The sequence below is a fragment of the Nansenia antarctica genome (genome assembly GCF_963989245.1).
Source record: "Nansenia antarctica genome assembly, chromosome: 8".
Taxonomy (NCBI): domain Eukaryota; kingdom Metazoa; phylum Chordata; class Actinopteri; order Argentiniformes; family Microstomatidae; genus Nansenia; species Nansenia antarctica.
The window spans coordinates 23227350-23245245 of record NC_137678.1 but is presented as its reverse complement, the minus strand read 5'-3'; the positions used below and the strand labels follow the sequence as shown (position 1 = coordinate 23245245).

The 17896-nt window shown below is 50.5% G+C and overlaps 1 protein-coding gene across 1 annotated transcript; it reads right to left on the bottom strand.

Moving 5' to 3' along the window:
• Window positions 1–7146: 7146 nt before the first annotated feature.
• LOC308164035 (RNA-splicing ligase RtcB homolog) lies at window positions 7147–12568 on the bottom strand (the record flags this gene model as incomplete). Its single annotated transcript, XM_080538199.1, has 6 exons — window positions 7147–7612; window positions 9273–9392; window positions 9638–9748; window positions 10453–10641; window positions 11530–11705; window positions 12493–12568. 6 exons carry the CDS (start codon window positions 12566–12568, stop codon window positions 7505–7507), a joined length of 780 nt encoding a protein of 259 aa, XP_080394325.1. The 3' UTR covers window positions 7147–7504.
• Window positions 12569–17896: the final 5328 nt, after the last annotated feature.

The window sequence follows — 17896 nt, the reverse complement described above, 5'->3', positions numbered from 1 at the left end:
TGGAGCACGAGTTCGGCCCCTGGGCAGCCCCCCTCAAAAGAGCGGAAAGGCCGGACCCCGAGAGGAGCTTCCGAAGACCTCGACTCCCCCAAGCACGCCAGAGGTGAGAGAGGGCCCAACACCCACCAGCCGACCCAGCTGAGCCAGTGGACCCCAACCAGACCAGGAGGGAGGACAACTATAACATCTAAGCTAGGAGCGAGAGGGACACAGGGGAGTGCTTTGAAGACCGTAGGTCTCTGGCCACCTGGTGTCCCCACTCGCTCTCAGGTGTCCCTCTTTTGTCCCCAGACGGGAACCCAGTTCCAGACCCAAGCCAGAGTCCAAAATCTGCCGTGAGGACCTGAGAGGAACAACACCCCTAACCTAACGGCAAGTACCCTATTCCCCCCCCAAAAAATTATCTACAACCTCCCCCTAACCCTATTCCTCTCCCTCCTTCCTCCCTGATCCCCCACCCCCCCCACCCCACTCCAACGATGAACCCCGGAGCGATGCGGCGCTACAACGCCGTCAGGTTGACGCTCAACCCAACTGAGGAGGCTGCCATGGATGGAGCCCCCCAACAGAAGACTGCCAGACCAGTAACAACGATGACCCGCCTGGAATTCAGCAGGGCGGTTCTACAGAGAGGTATGGGCTTTGTGCCGTCTGATCTAAACTGCCTGGTGAAGCCCCCTGGGCCGAATGAATGTTTTGAAGTTAGCTTTAAAACCCCCCAACTGTTAGAGGAATTCTGGACCTTTCATAGGATTAATGAACACAAACCCCCACTTAACCGTTTTACAGCCCACCCACTAACGGATTTAGAATCAAAAGTGGTCACAATTCAATTCCACAATGAGGTGATTCAGGAATATGATATTGAGGTGTGGCTACACCGTCATGCCACCCTTAAATCGGGGGCCCGGATGGTCCTGGATGAAGACGGAGTGTGGACGGGGGCCAAGAAATGGCTGGTGCAACTCCGTCCGGACCCGGAGGGGATAGGCGGAGTCCAACATATCCCCAGCACCATCAACCTGGGGAACAACAGGGGCTCCGTCTACTACTACGGTATGCCGAAGCTCTGCAGGAACTGCGGCCAATTGGGCCATCTGGCAGCGGCCTGCAAGGCCGTGGTATGTAAAATCTGCCGCCAAGACCACCCGACGTCGGAGTGCACCACGACCAGACCTTGCAACCTGTGCGGGGGACAGGGGCATCTTTACCGTGACTGCCCAAGTTCCTATGCAAGTAGAGCCCGGGGCTATAAATCCAACCAACCACCACCCCAACCCCCACCCCCACCCCAACCCACACCCCCACCCCCACCCCAACCCCCACCCCAACCCCCACCCCAACCCACACCCCAACCCACACCCAACATGGAGGAAGAGAAGGGAGAGACGGAGGAGGACCGGCGCCCGAGCGATGGAGGGGACGATCAGAGCTCGAGCGACGGAGAAGGAGAAGGAGAGGAACCAACCGTCCCAGCACCCCCTACAGACAACCTCAACACCCACCCCCTCCTAAACCCCATGGCCACCTCCACCCCCTGCAAAAACACCATGAAGGGGGAGCCGGCCTCTATTGAGATAGCCACCAGCAGCACACCGCAGATCCACCTCCCCTCCCAATCAGACAGTGAAAATGACTGGAGCTTGGCTCAACCAAAACGCAAAAGACCACAAAAAAAGGCAATCCGGAAAAAACCAGACAAAAAGACTACTCCAGAACCCAAACCCCAACGCCATACAGGTAAGCCGGCTCCCCCCCCCAAACCCTCCTCCCCACCCTCTTCCTCTCTCCAGTCATCACATGCTCCTCACCCTGCACAGCCCACCAGCCACCCCCAGTCCATGCTCACCGGACCGTACGGGCCACCGAAAATCACCTCATCAACAACACAGATGAGGGGGCCACCAGGCAGTCAGAGGGGAGACAACCCCCACACCATGAGCAGCCAAGGGGAGGTACCACACTATCTGGCCCCCAACGACCCATTGGAGGGCCTCAACCTCATGTGCAATAGTTTAGCAAAAATTGGAACAAACCAAATCCAAGAACCATGAGGATAACAATCTCATCTCTCAACACCAGAAGCCTCCGGCAACCAGACAAACGGGAGGTCGTCTACCAGTACATCACCCAACATCAGTCAGACATGTATATCCTCCAGGAGTGCGCCATCCCATTCAAGGAGATGGACGCCACCCTGGAGGAGGAATGGACACGGGGGGACTCTCTCTGGTCAGGCTCAAACATTGATAGAGCTGATGGGGTCGGCATTTTGGTGGCCAACCCTTTTCTGCAGACCAAAAAGGGGGAGGTTGTAGAGAGCGGGCGAATCCTGGTTCTGGACCTAGAGATCCAGGGTTCGCCGCTGAGGGTCATCAATGTGTACGGCCCAACCAACGTGGCCAAGAGAGTCTCCCTTTTCAAGAAACTTCGGTCTCTCCTCCTCATCCCCACACCAGTCCTAGTGGGGGGAGATTTCAACTGTGCCCTCCGGGATGAGGACCGCAGCAGGCCCAGGAGAGACCGATCCACTACAGAACTTCAGTCCATCATAGACGACTTCCAACTGGTAGACGCCGGTGGCACCTCCCCGCCGACACACACAAGGGTGAGTTCCTCCGGGAATTCTTCCTCCAGGATAGACATGTTCTTGCTCTCGCCAGGTCTGAGGATGGGAACCCTGACCAGCCAGGCGGCCCACTTCTCGGACCACAGGATGTTGACAGTGTCCCTGGAATGGGATGGCCAAACAAGAGCGGGTAGGGGTACCTGGAGGATGAATACATCGATCCTTCAGGACCCAACAGTGGTGCATTCCTTCTCCAGGCGCTACCTGGAGTGGAGGACCCTAAAAGAACTGTTCGACTCCCCGATAGAGTGGTGGGAGATGGTTAAGGCCAGGACAAAGGGCTACTTCGGGTCAGTCGGAAGGAGGAAAGCGGCAGAACAGAGGGCCAGGTTTCAACACCACAACGCGGCCCTCCAACGCCTAAGTCTCCTACAACTGGGTGGTCTGGATGTGGCCCGAGAACTGGCTGAGACCAAACAACACCTTGCCACCCTCTACCGGGAGCAACAACAAAAGAAACAGTTCAGGGAAAAACTCCAGGGCCTGGAGGAGGAGGAGAAATGCACACGCCACTTCTTCCGCAAGGCACGGTCAAAACACAAGCCTATCCTGTCCCTATACGACACCAATGGGGACACCGTGTCAGACAGAGGCAACATCCCGGGGGTGGCAAGAGAGTTCTACGAGAGTCTCTACAACATCAAGACAACCGACGAGACTCTCATGGCCACCTTCCTGGATGGTCTGGACCGGGTCCCCGAGGGTGGTGAGAGTGAGAACCCAGAGCTGACCACGGAGGAGCTCACCCGGGCCGTGCACTCCTTGAATACACACAAGGCCCCTGGACCGGATGGGATCCCAGCAGAGTTCTACAAGACTCTCTGGGATCTCCTCAAGGAGGACTTGGCGGAGGTCTTCAAAGCCGTCTACAGGGAAGGGAGGCTTGGAGAGTCAATGAGACAGAGTACGGTCACACTGATCCCCAAGAAAGGGGACCTCAAGGACCTCCGGAACTGGCGCCCCATCAATCTCCTCCCAGTGGACTATAAAATTATGACAAAAGCCCTCACCCAACGGTTTCAAACCCTCCTCCCCTCAGTTATAGCCCCTGACCAAACCTGTAGCGTCCCCGGTAGGTCCATCAACGACAACCTGCTCCTGGTGAGAGACCTCATCCTGCACTCCCAGGAGCGGAGGTCCCCTTTAGGCCTTCTCAGCCTGGATCAGGAGAAGGCCTTTGACAGGGTTAGCCATGGTTTCCTGCAGAGGGTGCTGAGGGGCATGAACTTCCCCCAGCACCTGCTCAACTGGACCGAACTCTGCTACAACAACATCACGAGCAGAGTTCGGATCAACAACCAGTTGACAGACCCCTTCCCCATCAAAGCTGGAGTACGGCAGGGATGCCCCTTGGCCCCTCTACTGTACGTCATCTACCTGGAGCCGTTCCTACGGAAGATCAGGAGCTCCCCCAACATCATGGGCTACCCTCTACCAGGGGCCCGGGGGGAGAGGCTCAAGGTGGTGGCGTACATGGACGACATTACCATCGTCGGCACAGATAGTCGCTCCATTTCCACAGCAACGAAAGTGGTGGAGGACTACTGTGCAGCCACTGGCGCCCTGATCAATAGGGGTAAGTGTGAGCTGTTTCTGTCGCAGCACTGGCAGGAGAACCTGGCAACCTCCTTCCCTGTAAAGACGGAAAACATTAAGCTGCTGGGGATCACCTACCAGAAAGATGGAGGAGCCTCCGGCAGCTGGAAGGAGACCATCCGCCAGGTCCAAAAGAAGATCTGTGAGTGGAGTGCACGGCCTCTCACAATGACAGGCAAGATCCTGGTCCTGAAGGCTATTGTTCTTCCCATTCTCCTTTACCTGGGCAGGGTGTTTCCCCCAGACAGAGCAGTATCCAAAACCATCGAAAGGATCATGTTTACCTTTGTCTGGGGGAGCCAGATGGAAAAACTAAAACGCACCACCCTGTACAAAACAGTGGAGAATGGGGGGAAAGGGGTCCCAGACATCCTAAACATCATTAGGGCACAGGGACTCTCCAACCTCATCAACAACATCAACAACAAAGATAGGAAAGCCAGGTTCTTTGAAATATACTATGCCACACCCATCCTCCGGACACTCAGGGTGACCGCATCAATAAATCACACTGTGCCCTACAGCTGGGACCCCCCTCCAGTCTACAAGATATGGAGGGACTTTGCCTTCAAGACAGGATTGTCCGCGGCTGGGCTGGCCTCATGGAAATACAAAGACATTATGACCTTCATAAGGTCGAAGGAAACCATTACTCACCCCAAGGCCAGCACAGCCGTGGACTCCAAACAGGTATGGAAAAACATTAATCATAAATGTACTAACAATAAACAAAAAGACATTGCCTGGATGGCTGCTCATGGTTGTCTCCCCACTAGGGAATTCTTGCATAGGCGGCACATCGCAACGACTGATAAATGCCCCCACGGATGCACGGACACAGAACACATTAACCACCTGTTCTGTGAGTGCTCCGTGGCCAGGCGGGTCTGGGCCCTGTTTGTTCCCTCTGTCTCCCTAAACAGCCTGCTGACCCTGCCCCGCTTGACGAGCGAGAACATCCTGTATGGTCCTCCCGGGGGGTGCACAACCCCCCAACTACAACAACAGTGGAGGATCATCAGCGCCGTCAAGCAGGTACTCTGGGAGACGAGGAACATCAGGGTCTATCAGAAACAGAGCGTCCACCTGACAACCCTGAGGAGGAGAATCACCCTCTGCCTCAGGGACCATGCTATTGTTGACTTTAAAAATAACCCGGATCAAGCAAGAGCGGTGTGGGGGGTGGAGAGATGGAAGGACGTCATCCTCTAAACCCCCCCCCATGCCGCGCCGCATCGACCAACCCCCCCCCACCCCGGGCCTACCTCACTACACCACCAGTTCCTGCACTATCACCTTCACCACTGTTCCAGCACAAGCCCTGGTCAGCAGTATCACCATCACAAGGACCAGGAGAGGAGCAGCGCACAACACCAACAGGGAAGTTTACTGCACCTTCCACCACCTACACATGTACACAGCACTGACCCACTTCCTACTCTCACCAGAATATCAACACACACAACCCACAGCCGAACCAGCCGTCTCTGCCAGCACCACCAGCACCAGGATGACCAACACCACTGGGTCACAGGGAAGTACTGATCACCCGCCTGACACCAAAATGCACACTACACAAACCATGCACACCTCCCTTCTCTCACTCCTGTATCTTTTCAGGCACATGTCATATCCAGCTCTGACACCTACCCAGGCTTCCAGACCCAGGAGCAGAGACCGGCGGGAACCACCACGTCACCCCAGCACCAACCCCAGGTTCCAACTCAGCGACCCCAAACCCCCTGTTCCGGGCCCCCCCCCCCCAACTCCAGGCCCCCAGCTACAGGCCCAGTCCCCTACCCGCCAACCCCCAACCCCCAGCCCGGAACAAGCTGAGAAGAGCCAGGGAGCTTTTTCCCTGGATAAGCTGTGTACAGGTTTTTCGCCTCTGCTTGCCTGCCATGCGCCGAGCTCTCTGGGCCTCTCCTCAGGGGCCTCCGGTCGGCCTGCGTGCTCGATCTGCTCCGCCGCTGGGGCGCCTGGTCCGGCTAGCCTCGTGAAGGGCTACAGGAGTCTGAGCCTGGTGGGCTGGGCCGGATGCGCCGGTGGTGGGGCGGGTCGGGTGAGTCGGGTGTGTGGGGTCCCTCGGGGGAGGGAGGTGGGGGAGCCACGGCTTTGCACTGGTGGGCAAACTGGATAGTAGTCGCTCTACAACTAGAGGGCTGCAGGGGAATTTTTTTCCCGGATGCACAGCGAACAGGTTTTTTACCCCTGCCTCCTACCGACACTGGAACCTGGACACTGAACACTGAACACTGAACATTACACTACACTGGACAATACACTGAACACTGAGCACTTTAGTTAGTTTAATGTTGGTTGTTGTTGAATGTAATGTCTTAAATGTCTGATTGTTTGATTAATTGATTGTATACACGGTGTTGTGTTTTTATAAAAACCAATAAAAAACACCTGATACGTCCGGGGACGTTATATTAAATTGATTTTTGGAGCAGGGAGATGGAATAGGGGCTTGCTCCGTCCACACCACGCATCGACCTGGTACTGCAGTACCTCCAGGAACATAATATTTCAACGGCATTTCAAGGTCTAAATATAGGCCAAATTGGAAATTGAAACAACGTCTATGTTTAGACGTTGAAATGCCGTTGAAACATAGACAGGGAAACAACGTCTATGTTTCAACGGCATTTCAACGTCTAAACATAGACGTTTTTTAAATTTCCAAAATGGCTGATATTTAGCCTCGATTTCGCCTAGACGTCTACGGGCCATTTAGACGTTGTTTAGACGTCTAATCAACGTAAAATTGCTCACTGGGATGCTACGAGGCTAACAATATGATTCTGCAAAGCTGTCAAGTGTAATGAAAAGTGGTACACAGACAGTTAAAAATAACATTATTTAAGAAATATAACAAAAAGCAACAACTTATCATTTGATGCAATGAATCATAGGTGCTCTTTCTTTTATTACCTGTTTTGTAGCTTAACCCCAAAAGTCCCATTCCACTGCTATCGGCATAAAGGAGGAAAACAAACAAAAACCTACGCCACTCAAACGTCTTAGGAAGATCAATTAAAATATTACGGACTTTCTCTTTCCCCCATCTAATTTGATTGATCAATGTACCAACTGTCAATTGTGTCGAAATCATACGTCATAAGCTAAAAGCTGCTTATGAGGTCAGTCTGTGCAGGCTCCGCTGGCAGACAGTTCCCCCTGTCGTTCCTCGTGCCGACAGTTCACTTCCTTCATGATTTGCTCATGCGCTTCCTGGGTGAAGTGCTAACAGTGTCATTAACGGAGCCGAGCGCCTTAGCCCTTGATGACGGCGATGGGTCGTAGTTTGATGGCCTTCTTGCTAATTCCAGCGTCATGGCAAGTGTTGACGACATCTGTCACATCTTTGTACGACTGAGGTGCCTGGAAACACAGAAAACACCATTAGTCCCTATTCATCACCAAATAGAGTCTGGTAGTACTGGAATACAAGACTGCTATGATTCTAAAAGGGTTATTCCAGAGGTAAATCTTTATTTAAGACTCTAAAGGCCAATTCAGTTCTTTCAGGTTAGTATCTAGTACTACAATAAAACATGTTTACAATTACTATTTACAATTCAAAGGGCTTTATTGGAATGGGAAACGTATGTTAACATTGACAAAGCAAGTGTGAGATTTTTTTTTTTTTTTTTAAGAATGTAATGTACATACAATTAAAGATATACTATATTATACATCAGTTAGTTCCGACTAAGTAATTTGATTGGACAAGAGGCATTCAATGAGTGCCGATATACAGTATAACAGCACTGGGACTTTTAACTATATGTATCACTCCACCACACAGGTGTTCTACTAAATGACCATTAATTAGACTACATGTTTGTGTTCAGGTTACTTCAACAGTCCAGTTGAAGTTCAGTTGCAGAACTATTTTTTGTTGGCGGAGCCAAAATAAATGATTAAATAAACAAACAAATCATATTCTGTTGTCGCTTATTACTGTTAACCAGTGGCGGATACAGAAAGTGGCTGATGGGTAGGCCTGGAAAAATCTGGGTGGGCCTGAGTGAAACTCATCACCGCACGTTTTAGACCTATGTATGAGCAGCCAGATGGATGGAACACAACCGGGCTCGCGATCATAGGCGCCGATTTATGTTTCTGCTCGTGGGTGCTCGAAACATTTGGGTACGACCAACACGCATGCACACACACGCACGCACGCAAAATATTCGCAGGGACTGGAGGAGATCACTATGCAGACCATGAAACGAACGGAAAATAAATAAAGTACCTGTCTACCCAGAGAATGCAACGGACAGCCAAACAAGTTATTATAATACACACACGCAAGGCATTCAAGTGCCCGCAATAGTCAACGAATTAACCAATAACCATCAACTATGGAGGACCAAGTATAGAAATTGTAATAAGAAATGCCTGTATTATCATTTGCAAGCTTTTAACTGTGGGTGTTGACAGTCCAGTGCAAACCGAAAGCTCAAGTTGAATCATACATGTACCTGGCTCGGACCAGTTGTGGTGATCCATCATTTTATTACAAAACCTAACGCTGCTTATTAGGGGATTTACGTAAACTGGTGTATACACATATATTGTTGTGTAAAGTTGTGTGCTTCTATTGTATTATATTATTATATCCAGTGAAGGCATACACAATGTTGTTCCACACAAATGTTTCCCTCTTCGTTTTAATCTTGGAAAGTCTCATAAAAAATATACTTCACCGAACTATTACAGCGCTGTCTCGGACTCTCCGCACGTCAACGTGTGGCGTCATCATCTGTTATTGTGAATAAATAAGATTTCTAGACAAGGCCCACCCAGGCCCACCCATAGATCCGCGCCTGCTGTTAACTAATAAATGGTGCTGTAGAACTGTTGTATAAAAGCAATATCACACTTGAGGTCGTGCTGTTATACTGAATATCAGCACGGCTGTGATTGTCTTCGGTGCTCGGCCCGCGGCCGAATCACAGCCGTGCTGATATTCAGTATAACAGCACTCCCTCTCGTGTGATATTGCTTAAATAACTGTCTGGTTTCTCCTGCCTACCTCCTCCATGACCAGTTTGGGCGAGGCCACCCGGATGGCGATGCCCTTGTCTGCCAGCTTGTCCAACACGTCCTGGAAGTCAAAGTTCCTGCGGGCTTTGGCCCGTGACAGGGCACGACCCTGAAAGCACAACGGTGAGTTGAACCACTCGTACACACAACCTTTTAGTTCTTGTGATGGGTAAATAGGTCAGAAGTAAATGGTGAAAAAACGTTTTGTTAGGTTGAAAACGATTGACAGTGGCTATTGGGAACTCTAGCAAGCAACATGTTCAACATCGGCCGATCAAAGGGTGATGCGGTGAAGAATAGATAGAGAGAGAGAGAGAGAGAGAGAGAGGCGTAGAGGCCTTGGGTGATGCTTACCGCGCCATGGCAGGTGGTGCCAAAGGTCTCAGTCATGCCCTGTTCTGTGCCTGTCAACACATAGCTGCAGGTGCCCATAGTCCCCCCGATCAACACAGGCTGCCCTGTGAGCTGGCGGCAGATAGAAACAGAGACTGAGGTTTAGTTGATACGGTTTTGGCGAGTATAACGTAAACATTGTTTTTCAAATGTTGCTCACTGTAACAAGTTCGGGCACAGAGGGAGACAGACAATATGATCCGGCGGTTATAGAACGGGTTTTATTTGCGCAGCACACAGGTTTGGAGTCAGGTTTGTCTGAGCCTCGCTCAGGGGAGAACGTCTCCGCTCGCTCGCTGACCGACCCTTCCGGTCGCGGCTCTCCTGCAGCGCTCTCCGACGTCTCCGTATCTGACTCTCCGCTGCTTTCTCCCCGCTTCCTTGATTCTCCGCTCACTGCGTCCTACTCTGGGTCCCGGGGGAAAACAAAGCAACACATTAAGAGGGCACGTTGATGAGGACCCAATTGGCATCAGCCGGTGCCAATTGCGCCCCCATCCCTTCACCAACCGTCCTGTGGCTCCCCCTGCAGGTCGGAACGCGCCATGTTCCCCACACTCACAAATTAAGCAATGACTTAACCAAGCTCTGCAGCATCCCAGGATGTTCTAGAACATCCTTACCTAGCGACCATTCTAGACTATTCCACAGCATTAGAACGTCCTTACCTAGCGACCATTCTAGACTATTCCACAGCACTAGAACACCTGGCCTACCTAGTGACTATTGTAGACTATTCTCTAGAGGTGTCAGGTGACTGTAGTAGTTGCCAGTACCTGGTAGTCGACGGCGATGAGGGGGTGGTGCGGGGGGAAGGCCCGGGTGGAGCCCTTGCGGTGCACCAAGAGGGTCTTCTGCCGGCCGTCCACCATGTGCTCCTCCACCTTGGCGATGTTGTGGGACACGTCGTAGATGACGTGCATGTCCAGGTCGTCGGGCGTGGTGGTGAACACCTTGGCGAAGGCCTGAGGGGGACGGGAGGACCAACAACCGCACCAAGGAGATGTTACACCGACACACCCACGGCGATGACCACCTCAGACCTCTGAGTACATAGGTAGTGTGTGCTGTACACTTCTGACACGTTTCAACTCGCGCGGATAGACATTGGCGTTTTTCGGCGGCGTCTAAAATGTCTGCTTTTGACCTTTGAGTGCTAACGGGTGCATCTTGGTATTCTAGCTTTTTAAATGTTTGGGTCATTAAAGGTAGACTCTGGGATATGACGTCAGGCCAGGAAGTCCCAGCAACTTCTACCAGAGATATTCACTTCATTACTCTATTCACTTTATTACTGTAGGATTACTTATTTTACTTATTATTATTATTATAGTGATTTTGTATCTGAATGCTGCAATGCCAATGTTGAGGAACCAAAGCCAAAGAATTTTACCTGTGTACAGTGAGATGTACAGTGAGATGTAAAAGCGATTCTGACTCTGATATTAATACGTGAACGACACCGGGTGGCTCCTCTCATTTCTCCTCTCAGGCCAACACCCTGCCAACATTTAAACAGGCCCTCAAAACCCACCTCTTCCAGCTCACCTTCACCAGTTAACCCTCTCCCCCTCCCCTTCCCATGTGTCCCCAGCACTACCTTAATTAGGCCCCTATACATTATTTTATTACATTTTTTGTTTCTTTTTATTATTACTACTCGATCTTTTCAGTTTGTAAAGCGTCTTTGAGTGTCTAGAAAAGTGCTATATAAGTCTAATGTAGTATTATTATTATTATTGTTTCCTGATCGGCTCCGTTTTCTGGTAGCGCTGCCCGCCCCTTTCCCCCGTGGACGTCACATCCCAGAATCGACCCTCCGTCGACCACGGCCCCCCCATCGTCTGCTGTACCTGTCTGGTGAGGAAGGTCATGGAGGAGCGGTTGACCCAGGCGTAGTTGCCGGCGGCGGCCATGCCCTTCAGGTAGTCCTGGCCCTCCTCCGACGTGATGCGAGCGCAGGCCAGCTGGCGGTTGTTCACCGCAATCTTGTCCCGCTTCATGGCCTTCTCCATGGCAACAAGGGCGTCTACAAAATGTAGGCGTCCAGAAATATCCCCCCACAAAAACTCCTCACGCTTACAACCCCGGGGTAAATATGTTACTAGTTTATGAACACAGCCCAGGCACGCTGTTTTGAGATGAACAACAACAACATCAGTTCATATTATTTCAGTTTGAAATAACAGCCACATAAATTGACCCAAGAACAAGAAGTTAACTGCAATTAACCTAAAACAATAATACACACATACACACATACACACACATGCCATCACAATCATTTAGAATCTCTGAATTTAGAATGTTTGGTTGCTGAAATATGATTTGAAAATATACACATTTGACTCATTGCCATAGAAACTAAGAATTATAAAGATGCAATTACTTTTGAATATGTTGATGTCACAATCAATCCTAGCAACTTCAGCAGAATGTTTGAGATTAGAATGTTTGGTTGATAGGCAGCAATGTTGAATGGAATTCAGTTTTGGTGGCTACAACCCCAAGACTAGACCTGTGACTTATTTCTACAAGCTAAAATTCCACATTTTTCAAAAATGAGCGTCCATACTCAACAAGTTGACCGTTCTGCCACACTCCAGGTGCTCTCTGCTGCAGGGGAGGGAGGCAGGTGTGCAACCAAGCCTCGGCTCACATCTCCAGTGAGTACCTCTCTCTCGCCCAAAACTCTCTACAACTCTCTAAGTATTTGTAAAACTGCATAATTTGTGAAGAAATTACATTGTAACAAGAATTATTCAGAAATGTATCATGACTTCTTCTACAGCCTCCCTCTCCTCAGCCTCACACACCTGTGCAGGCAGCCGCCCCTGGTCTCCCACCCTGGGACACCTGGCTGAACTGGGAGCAGCGGTTCAGACACAACATGACCGTGCTCCAGCACCACTGCTACCAGATCATGCACGACCACAACCTTTCTGAGCAGGATATGGGTCGTCTGGTCCCCATCTACAAAGGAATGATGTCCAGGGCTTTGAGTGACCACCAGAGAGATAGAGAGGCCATCATTCGTTCAGTAGCATTGCTGAAGAAGAGGAAGGCCAGACTTATGGAGGAGGAGGAGGAGGAGGTGGAGCCTCCAAGGAAAAGGCAGAAACAGGAAGTTGTTTTCGGGGTTCCAGATTTGGCTGAGGAGATAGACTTCCTGTGTCTGAGACTTGGGTCCCTCACCCTCTGATTGACAGCTTGACCCCTCCTCCACTTTGAATGGACTGAACTCATGTGTTTAATTATTATTTATATGTTTTGAAAAAGTAGTATAGTAGAGGTAGTACTAAGATAAGATAAGATGGTAAGTAACACATACACATACACACTCACACACACACACACACACACACACACACACAAACTGTGTGTGTTATGACACGGGGGCGAGGGAGCTCAAGGACACGACACCGGAGGCAGAATACAGTGTTAGCCCCGTAGGGTATTTATTTACAGTGCAGGTGGGTGGAAACACAGATGATGAGTCCGGAGGTTTCAGCCTGGCGGGCTGGGGGTTTCAACCTGGCGGGATGGCGGTAGTGGTTGGCATGGGCTGTGGAGGAACAGGAAAGCAGGGTAAGTCTCCACGGTAGGCCAGTACACAAGATATCAACGAATCACAAGAATACGCACAAGAGCAAAGTTCATAACTAATCACAGAGGATACTTGCCAGGTCATTCTTAGGGAAGAACTGACGATGAATGAAGGGAGTCCAGGGTAGATGTAGCCAGAGGGTTAATTGGGAGTGGAGACAGGTGTGTTGGTTTGACTGTGGCTGGATAACCCTCCAATCACCGGGAACGAGATTCACCTGCGGCGGAGAGCACGCTGTGCTCGAGTTGTAGGGGCGGGTGCTCGAGCTGTGGGGGCGGGGGAGGGCGTGTGTGACGGCCCAGCCGTAACAGTGTGGGCATGATGACACACACACGCACGCTACACACATAAACTGTGTGGGCATGAAGACACACACACACACACACACAAACTGTGTGGGCATGATCACACACACACACACACACACACACACAAACTGTGTAGGCATGATGACGATGACACACACACACACACACACACACACACACAAACTGTGTGGGCATGATCACACACAGACGCACACGCGCACACACACGCACGCGCGCACACACACACACACACACACACACACACACACACACACACATACCAGGGTATATACTTCTGGGAGAATCTTGAGGTTAATTTCAATACCTCTCTAAGACTTTTTAAAGACCTTGTCAATATCTTTCCAGACCTCACCGCCACTTCAAGCTGTAACCGTTTACATCAGTGACACCTTTAACTTAACAGTTTTAGTTTGCAATAGACTAGACCACTATCATACAACAGAATTTCCGTTAGTTTTTTAATAAAACTAATAAATTCACGAACTTTTACCCAAAAAAATTAGGACTCAAACTCTTTGGACAGAGTCTAATTCAGAAAAATACCAACAAAATTCAAGACCTCATAAAATCGTGATAAGACTTTTTATCAACTTTTAATACTTTTCAAGACACCGCGGATACCCTGAATATATCCTGGGTCCCCTTAACCAGGATGGGAGAGCGTCATCGTGCACCGAGACCAGCGTGGCTGACGACATTGTGCGCTTTTCTGGGAAAATGTACGCTGGGCTGGCAGGGGAAAGAAAGAATGCCCAACGGTGCCACGTGCATTATGGGAAATGTTAGCGGAGGAAAGAGGGGGGGCTCACCTGTGGCCACCTGGTGCCCCAGTCCTCTGCTGCCGCTGTGGATCATCACACACACCTGGCCCTTGTGGTCGATGCCCATCTTCTTGGCGGCGTAGTCGTCGTAGATCTCCACCACCTGGATCTCGGCGTAGTGTTTCCCCGCCCCTAACGTTCCCAGCTGGACGAGACGAAGGGGTGGGGGTGGGGGTGGGGGGGGCACAGCGTTTGTAGGAGAACGCAGTGTGGAACGTGTAGACAGTTCATCGGTAGCGACGGTATAGGGTGTCGTATATTCCGATGTGCACAGGTTTAGGCCCTTGTGTGTATAAGGTGTGAGGTGGGTTGTGGAGGTGTTATAAGGTGTGAGGTGGGTTGTGGAGGTGTTATAAGGTGTGAGGTGGGTTGTAGAGGTGTTACCTGAGGCACCTTGTGTGTATAAGGTGTGAGGTGGATTGTGGAGGTGTTATACGGTGTGAGGTGGGTTGTGGAGCTGTTATGAGGTGGGTTGTGGAGGTGTTATACGGTGTGAGGTGGATTGTGGAGGTGTTATAAGGTGTGAGGTGGGTTGTGGAGCTGTTATGAGGTGGGTTGTGGAGGTGTTATACGGTGTGAGGTGGATTGTGGAGGTGTTATAAGGTGTGAGGTGGGTTGTGGAGGTGTTATAAGGTGTGAGGTGGGTTGTGGAGGAGGTGGTACCTGAGGCAGGCCCCTCTTCTTGGCCTTGGAGGAGACCTTGTTGGGGTCGGCCTGGAGCATGCGGCCGTACTCTTCGCAGTGCTCCTTGTCCTCGGCCCAGGCGTAGCCCTCCCTCAGGGACCAGTCCACCCCCATCTCCAGGGCCTCCTCCAGGTCCCTGCAGCATCACACACGGCATGTCAACACTAGGGCTGGGACGACGCGTCGACAGCGTCGACGTAATCGACTACGTCAATACGTCGACTTGCGTAATGTGCGTCAGTGCGTCGTAAATAAACAACATGGCTGCGACCAGTGCAAACATGGAGGAGGCAGAGCAGCTAAAAGACTTCGCCCACGATCGTCCAAAGTGTGGGAGTACTTTACAAAAAAAGAAAACAATGTGGTGGTCTGTAAACTGTGCAGAAATGAAATGGCCTATCACAGCAGTACATCTGCAATGAACGAGCACCTCATGCGAAAGCATCCTGGAGCTCTTTGTGAAGACAGCCGCAAGATAGCACCGTAAGTCACCGTTGTATTTATGTTCACTTTTCCGGCCGTGTATGAGTGAAAAATGGATAGCTACTAGCTAATGTTACACAAGCAATGTAGCTCACCACATGTCTTGTCTTCTGGTGTTAGTAACGTTAGCTATGTAGCTGGCTAGCTACGGTAGCCTATTGTCATTGTGGTGCTCGCACCTACTGTACGTTATCTAGCTCGTAGCTCGCATGCTACGTTAGCATCAATTTAGCTAATCATAACATAGCAGCGAGAGTAACGTTAGCTAGCTATGTAGCTACTAGCTAGCTATGTGTTGTGGTGATGGACAGACTTCTAAATGGCCATGTTGGCATTCAAGTTGGCTAAACATAGCAGTGAGGTGGAAATTAAGGGGCCTACACATGATAAGAAATGTTTTTTTTATTTTTATCGAACAGTAAAAAAATAATATCGTTAGACTAATCGATAAATTAGTCGTTAGACTAATCGAAAAACACCACACACGGCATGTCAACACCACACACGGCATGTCAACACCACACACGGCATGTCAACACCACGCACGGCATGTCAACACCACAACACGGCATGTCAACACCACGCACGGCATGTCAACACCACGCACGGCATGTCAACACCACAGACACGGCATGTCAGCGCCACACACAGCAGGTCAACGCCACACACGGCATGTCAACACCAGACACAACAAACACACAACTACCATGTGTCCACACAACAAACACACAACTACTTGTGGCGACTAAGGTTGGGGTCTATCTATCGGGGACACAGCTACAGCCTTCCCTCCCACCTTGAAGCGGGCCACTGATGTAACAGTGGTGTAAGCAAGACTCACTCAAGACAGGCTGGGTGCAACTGGTAATGAAGGCTAAGGGATTTACCGCCAGCCAGGGCAATGAACGACTTCCCTGACAGCTCCTTGGGCTCTGCCCCCCCCGCCCCCTCCCCCTGGTTTAAACGGTGGGTGCTTACTTGGCGTTCATGGGGATGACCCCCTTGGAGCCCACCCCCACGGGGATGTGGTCGAACAAGGCCTGGGCCAGCTGCTCCTTCACCGGCTGCACGTCCCCCTCCTCCAGGTTGGTCCTCAGCAGATGCACGCCGCAGTTGATGTCAAAACCGACGCCACCTGCACAGAACCCAGAGGCACACACAGGATGGCACGAGGGACACTGTGTGTGTGTGTGTGTGTGTGTGTGTGTGTGTTTGTGTGTGTGTGTGTGTGTGTGTGTGTGTGTGTCACAAACCAACGTACCTGGGGACACTACAGAATTGGGGTCGCTCATGTCGAAGGCAGCCATGTTTCCGATGGCGAATCCATACCCAGAGTGGACATCCGGAAGGCCGATGGATTTCTGAGGACGACATTGAATTTGGAAGTGATATTAGAACACGACCTTTACATTATTAACCAGCAAGTAGCACCCATCTTCACCAGCGAATTCAATGCTGCGTAGTAGCGCTACTTACGTGTACTATTCCAGGCAGAGCTGCGACGTTCCCGATCTGTTTCATGGCAGGGAGGAACCCACCGAAACCTGGTTTTGAAATAAACAAAACAATCAGTCAAATACAAACACAGAGAAACACACGATAACATAACAGCTCTTGTCTTGACAGGGTGGTCGTCTTGTTTACCTCCTCCTCGACAACCGTTCCGGTTGATTTCAAATAAAGGAATATATTTTATGTCATGCCAAATGTCACCATCAGATGGCGCTCAGTCCTGTGGGAGAGAGAGAGCCAGTCAGCCAGCCAGCCGTGAAAGAGAGAGATTGTTTCCCCCAAAATATCAGTTATTCACGAAGAATTTAAATAAAACAATAAAATAAAAATAACCATAACCCTAAATATTTAAATAAGCATATTTGTCGGGAGAAAATACCCAAATGTGAAACCCCAGCAACAACCCGTCATCTCTTGGTTTTATGGTTGATTATTTATATCAGGGGTCTCCAACCTTTTTTCATCCGAGAGCTACTTTGAAAAAATGTAAGTGGCCGAGAGCTACTCATATCTTATCAGTGGCGGCTGGCCAATAGAGGGTGCTAGGGCGCCGCCCCCACCTTCCAACGCAGCCCCACTTCCTCGTTGCTATTTGTAAAATATTTTTTTAAATAAACATTGTTTATTCATAAAATGCGGCTGATATTCTGTCGGCGCCTATCAGCATTCATTAAAAATCCTCCAATACAATAAACATTTTATCTGTGTGCGTGTGTAAAATTCACTGTGAAAATACATAGGGGAGGAGTCGGGGCGCCGGCCGAATGACAGTCTATGGCACTGC